The sequence below is a fragment of the Panulirus ornatus genome, chromosome 20 (assembly GCF_036320965.1).
Source record: "Panulirus ornatus isolate Po-2019 chromosome 20, ASM3632096v1, whole genome shotgun sequence".
In the NCBI taxonomy this organism is placed as follows: domain Eukaryota; kingdom Metazoa; phylum Arthropoda; class Malacostraca; order Decapoda; family Palinuridae; genus Panulirus; species Panulirus ornatus.
Window position 1 is genome coordinate 6221877 of NC_092243.1, and position 16801 is coordinate 6238677.

General features: G+C 43.1%; 1 protein-coding gene across 6 annotated transcripts in view; it reads right to left on the reverse strand.

Moving 5' to 3' along the window:
• Positions 1–16801, reverse strand: part of cnc (NFE2 like bZIP transcription factor cap-n-collar) — a 721520-nt gene that overhangs the window by 653900 nt on the left and 50819 nt on the right. For 3 of the 6 annotated variants that reach the window (XM_071674579.1, XM_071674577.1, XM_071674580.1), the window contains exon 2: positions 6700–7617. The exons of 2 other annotated variants lie outside the window; for them this stretch is intronic. In XM_071674579.1, the coding sequence (XP_071530680.1) occupies positions 6700–7191 (492 nt within the window). In that variant the 5' untranslated portion in view covers positions 7192–7617. Of the gene's footprint in view, positions 1–6699; positions 7618–9055; positions 9185–16801 lie in introns of those variants that run through there. One more of the 6 variants, XM_071674578.1, reaches the window with a different exon arrangement.

Here is a 16801-nt window from a genome sequence, read left to right on the forward strand (position 1 = left end):
CTTTTAGCAGTCTTCCTCCCACACCATATATTCTTAACACTTTCTACATAGAATCTCTATCAACCCTATCATATGCTTCTTCCAGATCCATAAATGCCATATACAATTCCATCTGTTTCTCCAAGCACCTTCCACACATACATCCCTAAGCAAACACCAGATCCACATATCCTCCATAAAATTCCAAAACCACATTGTTCCTCTCTACTCTTGACACTCAGCACCTGCCTTCACCCTCCCAATCAACAACTTCCACGCAACTCACCTCTATAGTTTGAGCACTCACCTTTATCTTCCTTGCCCCTACAAAATAGCTCCATGCATACTTTACAACTGCCTTCACCCTCCCAATCAACACCTTCCGTGTAACTCACCAGTCACTCTCATCAAACTAACACCTCCATAGTTTCACCAGTCATCTTATCCCCTTAGCCCCTAAAAAATGGCACCACACATGCACTCCGTCAATCCTCAGGCACTTTACCACAATTCACACACAGACACACACCAAAAATCCCCATCATCCAAACAACAACAGTCAACCCCTTTCCTATTTAGAAAGGAACTGACTGAGTTGTCGATTGGTAAGGGTCTCCAATGCAAGTATGGACCATGGTAAGGTTCTGGGAGCGTTGAAGAATGTGTGGAAGGCAAGGACATCATCTCGGAGCAAAAAATGGGTATGTCTGAGGGAATAGTGGTTCCAACAATGTTATATGGTTGTGATGCGAGGCATGGGCTGTCGAAAGGATAGTGCGGAGGAGGGTGGATGTGTTGGAAATGAGATGTTTGAGGACAATATGAGGTGTGAGGTGGTTTGATCGAGTAAGTTATGAAAGGGTAAGAGAGATGTGTGGAAATAAAAAGAGTGTGGTTGAGAGAGCAGAAGAGGGTGTGTTGAAATGGTTTGGTCACATGGACAGAATGAGTGAGGAAAGATTGACAAAGAGGATATATTTGTCTGAGATAAAGGGAACAAGGAGAAGCAGGAGACCAAACTTGGAGGTGGAAGGATGGAGTGAAAAAGATTTTGAGCGATCGGGGCCCAAACATACAAGAGGGTGGAAGGCATGCAAGGAATAGAGTAAATTGGAACAATGTGGTATACTGGGGTTGACATGCTGTCAATGGATTGAACCAGGGCATGTGAAGCATCTGGGGTAAACCATGGAAAGTTTTGTGAGGCCTGGATGTGAAAAGGGAGATATGGTTTTGGTGCATTACACATGACAGCTAGAGACTGAGTGTGAACGAATGTGGCCTTTTTTTGTCTTTTCCTAGCACTACCTCACGCACGCACACAGGGTGGGGGAATGCTATTTCATGTGTGGCAGGGTGGCGACGGAAATGGACGAAGGCAGCAAGTATGAATATGTACATGTGTATATAAGTATATGTCTGTGTATGTATATGTATGTATACGTTGAAATGTATAGGTATGTATATGTGTGTGTGTGTGTGTGGGCGTTTATGTATATACATGTGTATGTGGGTGGGTTGGGCCATTCTTTTGTCTGTTTCCTTGCGCTACCTCGCTAACGTAGGAGACAGCAACAAAGTATAATAAATAAATATAAATGCATATATATATATACATTCACTTTCTATATATTCATTTGTTTACAATTACCAACAAACCAATTTCTATGAGAAAGTCCTGGTGTTATCCTAGACCTTTCTAAAGTATTATCCAGCCTAAGGGTGCACTGCTTGTGGTATCAGAAATATAGCCTCCTTTTGAGTTAGAAGTTGTTTGAAAAGACTGTACTCACAATGTTACAGCCTCATCAAAAGTGCCTTTTCATTTGCAATGCAACCTCAAGCAGATAAGGTTCAGCAACACACATATATCCTCCCCTCCAGTTCTTACTTTTCCGAAAGAAGGATCAGGGAAGGGGGCCAAGTGAGAATTTTCCCTCTACGGCTCAATCCTCTGTTTCTGATGCTACCTCGCTAATGCGAGAAATTGTGAATTTGTATGGAAAGAAAGGAAAAAAAAAAATATATATATTTTTTTTTTTTCATACTATTCGCTATTTCCCGCGATAGCGAGGTAGTGTTAAGAACAGAGGACTGGGCCTTTGAGGGAATATCCTCACCTGGACCTCTTCTCTGTTCCTTCTTTTGGAAAATTAAAAAAAAAAAAAAACGAGAGGGGAGGATTTCCAGCCCCCCGCTCCCTTTCCTTTTAGTCGCCTTCTACGACACGCAGGGAATACGTGGGAAGTATTCTTTCTCCCCTATCCCCAGGGAATATATTAAGCATATATATATATATATATATATATATATATATATATATATATATATATATATATATATATATATATATATATATATATAACAAAGATGAGCAAAGAAAGACTGACTAAGAGGATCTTAATATTAAAAGTAGATGAAACAAATGGGAATAGGGAGACCTAGAAGGAGATGAAAGGAATGACTGAAGGAGGCTTTGGGGTACTGGGGCCTAAACATTCAGGAAAATGAAGGGCATGCATAGGATAGAATGAACTGGATTCATGTGAAATATACGATCAACAAGATGGTAATGGACTGATCCAGAGCATATGAAGCAATCTAAAAGACCTGGTTGTGGATGGTAAGTGCTGGTTTCAGTAAATCATACTTGACAGCTGGAGAGTGTAGATGTGTAAGTGAGGCCAGTATTATCACATTCCTGATGTTTCCTATACAAAGTTGGAAAAAGCAATTACATATGTAAAAAAATTTTTTATGTTATTATCTACTAAAAAACTCTTTACTTTACTATATATATATATATATATATATATATATATATATATATATATATATATACATATATATATATATATATCTATATATATATATATATATATATATATATATATATATATATATATATATATATATATATACTACACTAAGTGTACTACACTAAGCTGGGGAAAGTGGCACACTAATTTGGGAATGGAGAAACTAAGTTGGAAAAATGAAATATTCAAATACAGCCAAGGTAAAGGAACTAAATCAGCTAGGGAAAGTCATACTTAGCAAGGGAAATGCCTCATATTTATCAAGAGAGAAGTAATAAACTAGGCATAGGAAAGCCACAAAGTTTAGGAAGGGAAGTATAACTGGCACAGAAAATACAAAATATCAAGCTTGGAAAGGATAGTATATGAGGCATGGGAATGGCATCAGATTCACCTTAGGAAGGGGAGTATACTTGCCTGGGAAGGGACATATTGTAGGAATGGGAAAGACGTCATATGAAACTTGGGAAGGGTAACATAACTGCATGGGAAAAACGTCACATCAAGCTGGGAAAGAAATATGCACTAAGATTAAGAGAGGCAACATAGTATGCTTCAGAAATGTACCAAGCAATGGAAAAAAATGTACTGCACATGAGAGAGGCATCACATTAAGCTTGGGGCAAGGAGAAGACATCATACATTTGAGGGGGAATGTACAAACCATAAGAAAGGTATCATACTAAGCTTGGGAAGGGGAGTATAATACACAGAAGAAAAGCATCGTACAAAGCACTGCATGAAGAATATACAAGGCTTAGGAAAGGGATCTCATTAGGCTTGAGAAGGACAATACATTAGGTATAGGAAAGCAAAGCAGTTAGAGAAACAAAGCTTACAGGGGTGTCAAACAAATTAAAGACCGTATGTACATGGGTTATAAAGAACTAATCATTCAAAGAACACATATGGTAATGTGTATGAAAACACTATTACCCTCTAAGGCAAGATGGTACAGCCCATGAACAGAATGGCCAACCGTTGGATGTGGTGTCCTGGCCTTTGATCAGATCCGTAAGGGTTGAGTACAAAGCAACAAAGTAGCTGGAAATAGGATAAAAAAACTAAGGTAGTGAGTAGTGCTCTGGGTTTAGTGGAGTGAACTTTAGAGTTAGCTATGCTGTCATACCAGGCTGGGCACTGTGTCAGCCTGTGTCAAACTATGCTCCAACAATGGGGCACATTGGAGTGAGACAAGCATCACTATAAGTCAGAGAAGTGGAAATAGGTATTGATAATATATCACACCATGTTTGTGGAATGTAACACTAGAGGACATCTTTATAAGTTGGATAGGAGAACACTCTAAACTGGGAAAGATGTCATACAAAGCCGGGTAGGATGTCACACTCCGCTAAAGGATGTAATAATACATTGGGGAGGATCCCACACCAGTCTGAGGAGAATTTCATTTTATGCTGAAGATGTCATACTAAACTGGAGGGATGTCAGTTAGCTTAGAAGATAACTTAGTGAGTTGGCGAGAATGTTAAACTAGGCTGGTAAGGATTTCATACTAACCAGGGGAAGGTGTCATACTATGCTGGAAGGTCTATATTAGGCTGGGGAAGATGTTAGGGATATTATATTAGGCAGAGGAAGATGTCTTACTAGGCAGGGGAAGGATGTCATACAAGGCTTGGAAGATGTCAGGTTAGGCTGGCAAAATATCACACTTGGCTGAGGAGCATCTCTTAATAGGCAGAGAATGTCACAAAAGGCTGGTTGTGTCATACAAGGTTGCTTGTGTCATACCAGGATAAAAATGTCTTCAAAGGCTGGAGAAAATGTAATTAACTAAGCTGAAATTAAAATGCTGGAGAGAATGACACTAAGTTGGTGAAAATTTCTCACTCAGCTGGGGTTGCATGTAACATAGCTGTGAAGATTGTAATAGTCACCTGGGGAGGATTTTTACCAGGTCAGAAAGGACATCAACTAAGCAGGGGACGACACAATACAGAAGGCTGGAGAGGTCACAATACACTGACGACACAAGAAAGTATGCCCTATAAGGCCTGCAGAGACAGTGCAGTTGACTGGGGGACTGCATATTAAGAAGTCACAAAGGAAAAGGTATGAGGCTGGGATGTTATGCTATCATGACAGGATATCACTCCACTGAAAAGGGTATTAGGATGGGGAAAGTGTCACTCTAAATATCCACCTAAGTTGTCACTCATAAAAACTGTCTCATTGGGCTGGCATGTCAAGCTAATCAGGGGAATTGTGTCACATCCAGCTGGGAAAGTACGTCATACATGGCCACAGAAAGGTGTAATCCTGTATACAGAGATGTGACTTATAACAACTCAAAGGATCAAATACGATCAGAAAGTGTGTAACAAAAAGATAAGGTACAGTCACAGTGGGTGTCACAAGTGATTGGTAAAGGATGTCACAACAGGGGATGCATCATACTAAAGTGAAGGAGTGTCACAATGAGTTAAGGTATGGGTAAAGCTAGGATGCAAAGCTTTATTGCCACACTGGAAGTGTATCAAATAAGCAGAGAGAGGATGTCACACTAGGACTGAGTGGGGTGTTACAGTTTGCTGTCACAAGATCAAGCAGGATGTTACACTATCCTGTAGGGTGTCATGCTAAGAGCGAGCAGGGTGTTACATTTCCCTGTAAGGTATCGCACTAAGAGGGGAGTGGAGTGTTCCAATATCCTGGAAGATGTCACACCAAAAACTAGCACAGCGAGAAATTATCTTCATTGGTATCGAATTGGGTGCTACATTACCCAGTAAGGTGTCAAACAAAGAGCGAGTAGGGTTTTACATTACCTGCAGGGTGTCACACTAACAACGACCAGAGCATTACATTATGCTGGTATCACACAAGTAGTATGTCCTGCTGACCTGAGAAGTGTGTCTACTAAGAGAGTGTGTCACTCTAAGATGAGGGAAGTGTGTTACAAAAATTCGTGGAATAGGTCACTTTAGGTTGTCCAAGTATGTCGAATCAACCTGGGAAGTGTCATATCTGGCTAAGGGTACATCAGTTGACAGGAAAATGAGGATCATGACACTAAACTATAGGAGTATAACACGTTTAGGTACCTAAAGAAGTATGTGCTGCGAGACATAAGAAAGCGAGAGTCAAAGCTGGCTTAAAGTCACACCATGTAGGGAAACTGTAATAAGCGACAAAACGGTCTCACATTATGGGGGGGGGGGGTTACACACTGAAAGGCGATGCATCCAGTTTGGGAGAGAGGTCTGTCTGAAAACAGAGTCAAAAAGGTTGGTAGTGGATGTCATAAACTAGTAAACGTGTTAAAACACTGGGGAGAAGGGCATCATACTAAACTGGGCAGAAGTCCTATGCTTTGCTGGAACACTACAGTGAGGGGAGGGAGGGAGGAAGTGCATCTAACTACGGCCGTGGAGCGTATCGCACATCTTGCTGGAGAGTGCTTTTATCAGAGGTATAGTGTCAGTGACCTAAACCTGGGCTGAAGGTGACTCACAAGGGTGTCACACTGGGCTGGGGAAGGTGTTGTCACATTCAGCTGAGGGGTATCACAGTGGGCTAGGAAAGGTGGTGTTCACACTCCGCTGGGGTTCGTGGCACACTGTGCTTGGGGAGGTGGTGCCACACTGTACTGGGGAAAGAGGTGTCACAATGGGCAGGGAATACCATATTGGACTTGGAGGAGGATTGGCGCTTTATTAGGCTTGGGGGTATATACTATGCTCGTACAGAGGAATCACACATGAATAGAAAAGGTGTCTCTTCAAAGTTCGAGCGTGAGAGTAGATGGGAAGGACGTCAACTTAGGGTTGCAAATTGTCAATGTTTGGGGAGGTTGTATACCAAGCTGTTGGAGTGCGTCATACTAGATGAGAAAGGTCGGGGTATGTGGGAGGGTGGGAGGGAAGCAGTGACTAACCTCGGGCGACAGGTCGTCTGAGAGGTCGTGGTGAGGCGGCGGGTCAGGCAAGAGGTGGTTGGGTTGGTTTGGCGGTGAGGAGGCGCCCTGGTGGTGATGGTGGTGGTGATCAGCGGTATCGGCGGTGGTGGGTGAGGGGAGTGACGTGTGGGAGTTAAGCAGGTAAGCCTGGACGTGGCGAGTGTGGTGCCCCTCCTGCTGGGACGTGTAGCGGCCCAGGGCGTGCAGGTCGTCCAGCACTGAACGCTGGTACTCGGCCAAGATGCGATCCACGCTCTTGGGATGAAGGTGGGCGCCTATGAGCATGGGCGAGGACGGGCGCGCGTGCCCAAGCGAGGATCCCAAGATCAAATCATGAGGCAAGTCGGCGAGAGGAGCGCCGCCCCCAGGACCTAGAAGGCCGTCTGGGTCGCCGCGTAGCAGACTCAGCAGCAGCACCAGCTGCAACACACGCTCGTCACGAAGAAACTTCTTACGGGCGTACAGCAACATGCCGACGGTTGTGCTTCGCACACGATGCTCTTACACACCAAGCAAATAACGCCTGTAGCCTCAACACTAAACAAACACTGTCTACTTAAGTTTCAAAAAGCACTATCATTTGATTTTCACGATAAGTTTTGATTTCTAGCAGTTTGTTTCACTGTTCAGTATTTATGAATATCACAATGCATATATATAAATATATATATATATATATATATATATACTTTGTACACACGGGATAACAAATAAAGTTTTCTCTCAAGGGATTCCCAGTTTAAGTAGCTGCACACGTCTGTTTCCTTGAATCACACTACACCAAAAACGCGTTACTAATTTCAAATTACCGAGAACGCTCTTCTTTGCCTGCTATTTTATATTTTTCTATTCTCAAGAACTTGATATGGCAAAGTGTGATAATGATATAATCTACACCTGAAATGTAAGAAATGATACACTGGCTTAATGGCAGAGACAACTTTCTGCTGGCAACTTCACGCACGTGACCCACACACAAACAACTACGAAACCCCACGAGTACAAAAAGGTAATTAAACAGGTCATAGAAAAACAAAAATACGTATATACCAATAATCAGTCTAGATATGCATGATATACCTGCCGTATAAAAGCTCCAGAAATAAAGAAAATCAAGTTAGAGACCGAAATGCCACTATATTCTAAAACCCAGGTATATGGCTTTCTAGCGTCAGAAAGTCGGACGAGATCTCGCACTTCGTACTATTGGTTAGCTAGTCTGCTAGCTAACATGGGATTTTTTCATATGTATCATATATCCATCAAAACTTAGTTTCGTTATGCTTATTTAAATTCACTGCAAAAAAGCAACCTATGCACTGAAAAACATGACGATACGCTGTGAATTGAAGGGTTTGTCTACATAGTAAGCAACTGAGAAAATAAAAGCAACGTAACGTATAAATATCCACCCATTATACTATACTGGTAAAGGAGTAATGGTCTCGTAAAGCACAAACACTCCTTGGCTCAGAATCAGCAATAAGTGCAATATAAACCACGGTGAACTTGGGGCATGCAAGAACAAGGCCGCCGGACTCTCCATCCGTCCATGTGACACACTGGACAAGCGGACAAAACGATGGACAAAGTGCTGGGTAATGGGTACACAATCATCATCATGGAACCGAAATTCTTCATATAACAGGTGATGATCATCAAACGATTTCAGGGGATGATATTGGAGGCGTTTAGTGCTGGGCGGACTGGAGGAGGCTGCCGCTGCCAAGTGTCAGCGGTGACAAGCTGACCAGCACACTGTTGCTCCTCCTTCCTTAGTAACACCTTCCTAACGACAGCATCCAACGTCTTATGTCCACTAGACTATAGCGCGGCAGCTAATATAGATACAACGCGGCAGCTAATAGATGCAAGAGTCAGGTAAGATTTCTGAGAAGCCTTTCAACGCCTGATAGACTAAATCTCGACAAATGCTACTTCACTGTAGGTCTGGTGTATGGCGACCTCTGAACATGTACAATCCTGATCAGTTCGTTACAGGTGGTTAGCTGACGATTTAACTTGATGCCAGAGAGAGGGAGCGTGGGGCAGCGCTCACCCCACGTATGTTTAACATGCTTGGCACACGGAAGCAACTACTGTACTAGCAGAGGGTTCTTTTTAAGCATTAACGTGCAGCAGGCGCTACCCATTCCCAAGGCCACGTAGAGAGGGCGTGAGGGGGTAATAATCCTCGCAGCAAGTCAATAAATGGAGCGACACCTGCTGAGCTGGGGCAGATGAAGCACCGCACTGCAGAGGCAACACCAAACCATCGCCACTATCACTACACACAAAACACTGGCCACGGTTTTCATTCCTGCTACAGACGAACTTCTCTAACACAGACAACAATGTCTGTGCTGTCCGGTTCACTCATCCACAACGTCGATCATGGACGAGGGATGACAGATAGCAGATGACATGGTGAAAAGGCAGCGAGAAGGAGAATGGGTGACACACGTAGCGTGGTTGGCGGTGTAATGCAGTGAGTGGTGGCGCAGGGGGCGGCGTGCCCAGGAGGAGGCGGGACGGACAAAGCCCTGGCAGGCACCACACACTTACATCACCCCCCCCCCGCCCTCCCCCGCTACCTCCGCCTCCACCGTCACCGTCTACCCTACACCCTCACGCCACCCCAACCATCGTCACCACATGAACCAAGTCACGCCCCTAAGGCCACGTCAACACTATCGACAAGTCGTCAGCACTGTGTGAGCACCTGTACTCCGTAATAAACCAATGAAGCGATCCTTAATATCACTACTACAAATACAAACTACACTGATATGCGTTTGTATGTATCGGGAATATTTATGCGGACTGACAAGACTACCTGAGCCATTACATTATATGGACTAGGTGTTAATGTATTTGCTACTACAAAAAAAAAATGAAAGCCTCTTTGCATTGCTATTTAAACGTTTCATTACAGTGTCCGCTATGATAACGTTCCTCCACACAGTCCCTCAACCACTTGTTACTAAGACAGCAAACCAAACGAGTTTCCTCGCGATTACAAAATACATCCCACCCACTCACACATCCATTCAAACGTTTCCCAGAGAACTTTAGCAAACGTTTCGCTTCACATAGAAAAAAAAATCCTCCGCATAACCCTCCTCTACAACTTGTTATTCAGATGACACGCATTCAATAAGAAAAGTTTCCCCCACACACCTACTCTAGAAAAGGTTCCCCCAACACTACCACTACCGTGGCGGCCCCACAACTAAGGCTTGCATCACCACGTCCTGAGGCAGCTCCCGGCCCCGACCTTCACGACACGTACTCTGCGCGCCGTATTTACATAAGTGTTCCCAACGCTGTCCTCACCCACTATTCTGGGCTTTGCCAGCTGTCCTGCCATATCCCTCGCCTCCTTCATTGCTTCATCAAACGACCTTAACCTTTATCCAACTATAGAACAAATGATTCTACCTGTGCCAACTCTTTCCTAGAATTATTGTATCATTGCTATCCCAGCGTCCTATCAATTCACACCCACTCTAGCTACACTGTCACCTATCCTATCCGACTGCATCCCTCGCTATCTACCCCAACGTCTCCTCTCAACCGTAACTGTGACCAATATTCTGGACAGGGTAGGAAAATTAAGCAAACAAAGACGGCGGACCACCGTCAAAACTTTAAACTCTCCTCACATCCACAGCTGTTTCTCCTGAACTTAGCAACGCCACAAACACCAGCCAAAAATTTACGGCTCAAGTCATTAGTTCCAAATGCAGAACAAGCACGCGAGTGCAAATGTCTCCTTCATGCGCCTGGGTAATAAAACAACGGGTGGGGGGGGATATTATTAGACACGCGCCTACCAGAATTTGTTGTTCCCATACATCTGCAAGAAAGGCATCCACGTTAATCCCACTGAGAGTTGTTATCAATGCATGAAGAATTGTAATACACAGTAAATCATTTCCAGAGTTTCCATGGCCACTCTCACGAGACGACTGTATGTCGTACACCACAAGCGGCAACGGTGTTGCGAAAACACGTTAAGTACTGATAGCGGCTGCTGTTTGAAAATGATGGTTTCGAACGTCATGGTTATTCTCAGCAAGTGAATATGATTATTTTTTTGTGTGACATGGCAAAATCGGAATGATAAATAAGTTGCTTTTCAAAGGTCGATGAAGGAGAAAATCAAACCAAATAGCGAATACCCGATAAAAAAAAAATCAACAGAAAAAGTTTCCCCATCGCAATGAAGAATAAGATCTAATCAAAAGCACTGAGGATGGCTGTGCTTTGTATGGCCACCACAACATCATGGTGATTGGCTTAAGTCGTTAACCTTGATTCCCACGACCGTTAACTCCCACCTAAATCAGTTGGTGATCTACCAAGAGCACGGGCGTCACGGCAAATATAAAATGAGGACAAGTCTGGCACCCTCCTGCATTCCACTCACACGAACATCCAGATGGACAATACTTACTTCACAACTATTTGCGTATCTTCATCCTCAAGCTCCGACGAATCATAGGCTTTATAAGCCGTCGTATGAAGGTCTAAGCAAAGCATGACCTTTCAATGTCTCGGCCATTACCCTCAGGGAAATTGTCTTTTCATCATATTTACACTTCAATTTATCTATCCACACCCAATGCATCTAAACTGTAAGGCCGACGATGCAGCCGCTACAACGCTGTAGTTTGTGCAGCGCATCTGGAAGTACAGAGAAATCTTCGCTTCCTAAGGTCGCATTGGTTCAAGGAGCTCGCAATTTGCAGCCTGCAGCACGGTAATTAACCTACAACTTGTTAAGTATATCATGGGGGAACAAGGCGCGGCGTAAGAGGAGCGGAAGGTACACAAAATACTTAGGTTATGAGTCAAGTAAAACGTGGTACGAAGGACTGAGGAGGTGAAGCACCCGTACCTCGCCCTTAGCCGCCCTCATCGTACCCTGCTACACACACACACACACACACACACACACACACACACACACACACATTCTCTCTCTCTCAACATTTACTCCTTTCTTCTACTAAAGTCTATAGCGCCAGCAGCAGCATTTCTCTATACAACTACTTTCTTCCTCCACACTGCTTCCATCTTCAATTGCATTCCTCGCCTTCGCCGAAACTCCTTTCCCGTACCACAACTCTCCCCTCCCTACTGCTGGTGCTGGCATGTCAAGGCGGGCCCAGGTCATTAACCTTAAGTGTATAAAATCTCGAGTATTTCATAAACAGGCCTACATGCCAGCACCGTTGGCCAATATTTAGGTTACCAATCGTACCCTCAACCAGAAATTGCCCCGTCACACAACAGATCAAATGAACAACTATTCAGGTCAACAAAAATGTGTCTATTTACTCTAGGCCTCGGACGTGAGGAAAACAGGCAGTATCTCACCTGCCGCGCTCCATCACCTTATGGTACACACAAATACCTGACGTATGTGTGTGCTTATATATATATATATATATATATATATATATATATATATATATATATATATATATATATATATATATATATAATTACTCCAGAGCCTCTTTCTAAGAAAGAATCCTGTTACCAAGATCTCTTTCCAGAGGCTCAAGCAGCCCAAGGCTGCGCTACTTCCAATGGCAGGGAAATGAAGAGTTCTTTGACTACACTACACTTCCAATGATACACCCTCGCCAAACGTGACTTTTCAATCCTGGTCAATACCTCGTGAAGTCTTCGGGGATCCTCACCCCCAACAGTCCAGGATAGGCCCAGGCTGTTGAATATGGTCGTTGGTCGACCAAGCTGTTGGACGCCACAGCCATCAGGCCTACACATCGCCCATAGCCTGGTTAATATGATACACTTTGTATGTCCAGTGCTCTCTTAAACTTTCCTTTTGCACGTCCCATCCTGTTTCCGATCGTAGATGGCAAGGTGCTGAAGAGTCCCAGAGCCCCAAATGTTTCAGGCTGTTCTCTCTCTTTGTGCACATCGCACCTCTGAATTTCAGAGGTAGTATTTCACTAATCATCCAGGGCCTGTCGTGCCAGTAGGAAGTTATTTGCATAAGTTGGGAACAATACCTTCTAGGATTTTCCAGACATTGATAATGATATACCTCTCCCGTCTGCGCTCCACGGGTTACAGCCTCAGAGATTTCAGCCTTTCCCAGCAATTTGGTTTAGTTTTCCTAGGATACGCACGTACATGGGAACATCTCAGCAAGTAAACTCGTGTTGTTTCGGTATCACATACGTTGGTACAATACACAGGGGAACAACTAGTAGCTAATCCATGAATAAAATAAAAAAAAATGCATTAGCTAATACCTATTTGAATACTTGTCAAATTCATCAAGAGTTGATTATAATCATATTACCGATATTTATCCATTATTTGTGAAATTGTGAACATAGGCAACAAAACCGTAAAGAAAACGGAGACAACTTAATTCCCACAGCGATTACGGAAAGACTAGGCCTCTTTCAGGCACTGACAGCCATCATCCATAGGTATCTGGTACACCAATAGTGAGGGCTCCTCCAAATAAATTTAACCCGCATTATCACAAGGATGAACCACATGTCTACCAACTCACACACATCATACACCCACTACTGCCACCAGCAACCGACCACACACACACACACACACACACAAGCCAAAACATTATGAACCAACTAATTTTTCTAAAATCGATTTAATGACATCTTATAACTGACTTAACCAATAAATATCACGATTAGTCTCGTGATTTCAGAGTTGGACAACTTTAACTGACAATAATATTCTAATTTTCCGAGTTAAGTCGATAAAATAAAGTATCAATTCCCTTATTAAACGTAATAAGTGAAAAAAAAAAATCCAGAAACTTTCATTTGATCTTAGAACTGTAAAATGTTAGCGTGAAACTGGGGAAATGACTGATGCAGTCAGTCATGTTAACCCCATCGGCACAACGGTACAAGTCGGGTATGACGGCCTGCCCTTTGACCTGATACTTAAGGGGTCAGGTCAAAAGGCTACGCTTAACAGTCGTACCATTAAGATAGAGGGATACAAATCTGTTACTTTACGAAGGTAAAGAAAAAAATACAAGCTGATGCACATGATTCGTTTATTTCACTATTTAACCCAATTTGGCGAACAGTATCATGTTTAATACAAGCACAAAACAAAAGGAAATAAAACGTGCATGGATGAACTTGCATTAAGATTTCTTATCAGAATGCGTGAAGATTTCTTACCAGATTCCTTACTGGCAAATCGAACCAATTTCTTGATAATATCTACGCAACGATTATTGTTCAAATCGCAACCGTATCGTAATGAGGAAGGAGACAAAAAAAAAAAAAAGGCTCCTAATTCTACCTTTCAGTTATTGAGTCGTAATGGGGGAGGAAAAGAATAACAAAATAGCACCCTTCTCCTCCATTCCGTCGTGTAAGTGTGCGCGAGGTTTGCCACTCAGCAGCACACGCGCACCGGCGAATTCCCCTCCAGCCGTCCTTCACAATTGTTACACTGCAGCCAAGGCCACTCCGCCGTGCTGAACATCTGCGACACCTGGTCGCAAGGTATTGCCACAGTGGTCTCTTACTAACTCATGATCGTCATACCATCAGCAAAAACAATGGTCTTCAAGCTCTTTTTTTTGTTTTGTTTTGTTTTGATGTGATAAGCCTCTAACTGCCAATACCTACAAGTAGGTTATCACCTAATAAAACCATAAAACCTTTGGAGTTATGATGGAAAACGTAATATATATATATATATATATATATATATATATATATATATATATATATATATATATATATATATATATTTTTCAGACTATTCGCCATTTCCCGCATTAGCGAGGTAGCGTTAAGAACAGAGGACTGGGCCTTTTTCGGAATATCCTCACCTGGCCCCCTCTGTTCCTTCTTTTGGAAAATTAAAAAAAAACGAGAGGGGAGGATTTCCAGCCCCCCGCTGGGGATAGGGGATTACGAATACTTCCCACGTATTCCCTGCGTGTCGTAGAAGGCGACTAAAAGGGGAGGGAGCGGGGGGCTGGAAATCCTCCCCTCTCGTTTTTTTTTTTTTTATTTTCCAAAAGAAGGAACAGAGGGGGCCAGGTGAGGATATTCCAAAAAAGGCCCAGTCCTCTGCTCCTAACGCTACCTCGCTAACGCGGGAAATGGCGAATAGTTTAAAAGAAAGAAAAGATATATATATATATATCCCTGATACTATCCCTGGGGATAGGGGATTAAGAATACTTCCCACGTATTCCCTGCGTGTCGTAGAAGGCGACTAAAAGGGGAGGGAGCGGGGGGCTGGAAATCCTCCCCTCTCGTTTTTTTTTTTTTTTTTTTTTTCCAAAAGAAGGAACAGAGAATTGGGCCAGGTGAGGGTATTCCCTCAAAGGCCCAGTCCTCTGTTCTTAATGCTACCTCGCTAACGCGGGAAATGGCGAATAGTTTAAAAGAAGAAAGAAAGAATATATATATATATATATATATATATATATATATATATATATATATACACCGGTAATAATGTACTAATCTTTTCACAATACTTTTACACATGCTTACCTGTGGCCTTTGTCCCTCAACTGCACACAGTATCACCCGTGCTAACAAAGAAGTTATTTACGCACCCCACAATGAAGAACTGGGTTCCCCCCACCCCGTAACCCAAGGCTCAAACCTTGGAAACCTCAGACAAAAGACTAAGCCAACAGTCTTCTTGGAAATAGTAACTGATGAGCCTTCCACATAAACAGGAAATCTCAAGGGTATACAGAGTATCTATATAGGCTATTCGGTCAATCCAAACTATTTTCTTTCGCGTTAGTCGCATCGCTGTATACAGAAGCCCTGTCTGCGTACTTGATCATTGCAAGATGCGAGGGGAATGTCTTGGGTAAATGGGCCAATGGAGCGTGGAGGAGGAAGAGGCAGGAACCCTCTCGAGATATAATCGATTACTCACATGACTCAGCCGTGAGGAAGGTGAGGAAAAAACTGGCCTCCTTCGCGACACGTAAGCCTATGACGCATAATGGGTAGGCTTACCTGCACGTGCTGGTGGAAAAAAATACTAAGCTTCTCTTGTTCTATTTTCAACTAACTGGTTGCTGCATGTAGGTTTACCTCATAAATTTAGGGCACCACGTTCTTGTGAAACTGTGATACCAAGAAACGTCACACATAGCAAGATGTACAAGAACATAATTCATTTAAAGTACTCTCTCTCTCTCTCTCTCTCTCTCTCTCTCTCTCTCTCTCTCTCTCTCTCTCTCTCTCTCTCTCTCTCAACATGTTTCGTTGAAAATCTATTAAAATCATGGTAACTGGAACGGGAACATACCCTGACGTCCGCTAGACTTGGGCACTTAACGAACTGCGTCAGTATTTCCACCATAGCACACGACCCAACCAGGGTTGCACAACATAGTAAACTTGCCAACACTGAACGATTAATCACTCGATATATATTCAAGTTTCATGATCATAACTATAATCTCTCTCTCTCTCTCTCTCTCTCTCTCTCTCTCTCTCTCTCTCTCTCTCTCTCTCTCTCTCTCTCTCTGTATATATATATATATATATATATATATATATATATATATATATATATATATATATACACAGTTCATAATTTTGCCCATTATGTCTAGCCTTCACGAGGGTTAATTCAAGGCAAGAAATAATATCATTTCTGCAGCTAATAACTGTACACATCACACGGTCGCCCGTCCCCTACAGACACTTCCCCAACTGAAGGCATTTCAAAGCGGACGGTGGTAGTGGCGTGTGTGTGTGTGTGTGTGTGTGTGTGTGTGTGTAGCATGAGTACAGAACTGGACTCTACGTGTGCTGAGGGAGGGAGGTGAGGGGGTGGGGTGGAGTCCTGACGAATACCGTTCGCTACAGCCGCCACCTCAAACGTCGACCTTCAACACTTTGCCAAACACCAGTTCGCTGACCTGTTAGCCAAGCAGACGACGCCTAGCCCATGTGGGGAGGGAGGGTGTGTGGGGGAGAAAAGAATGACACACGTCACAAAGGTATCACGCATCAATGACGCTATGCACCGGCGTAACAAACCCTACCGGTTC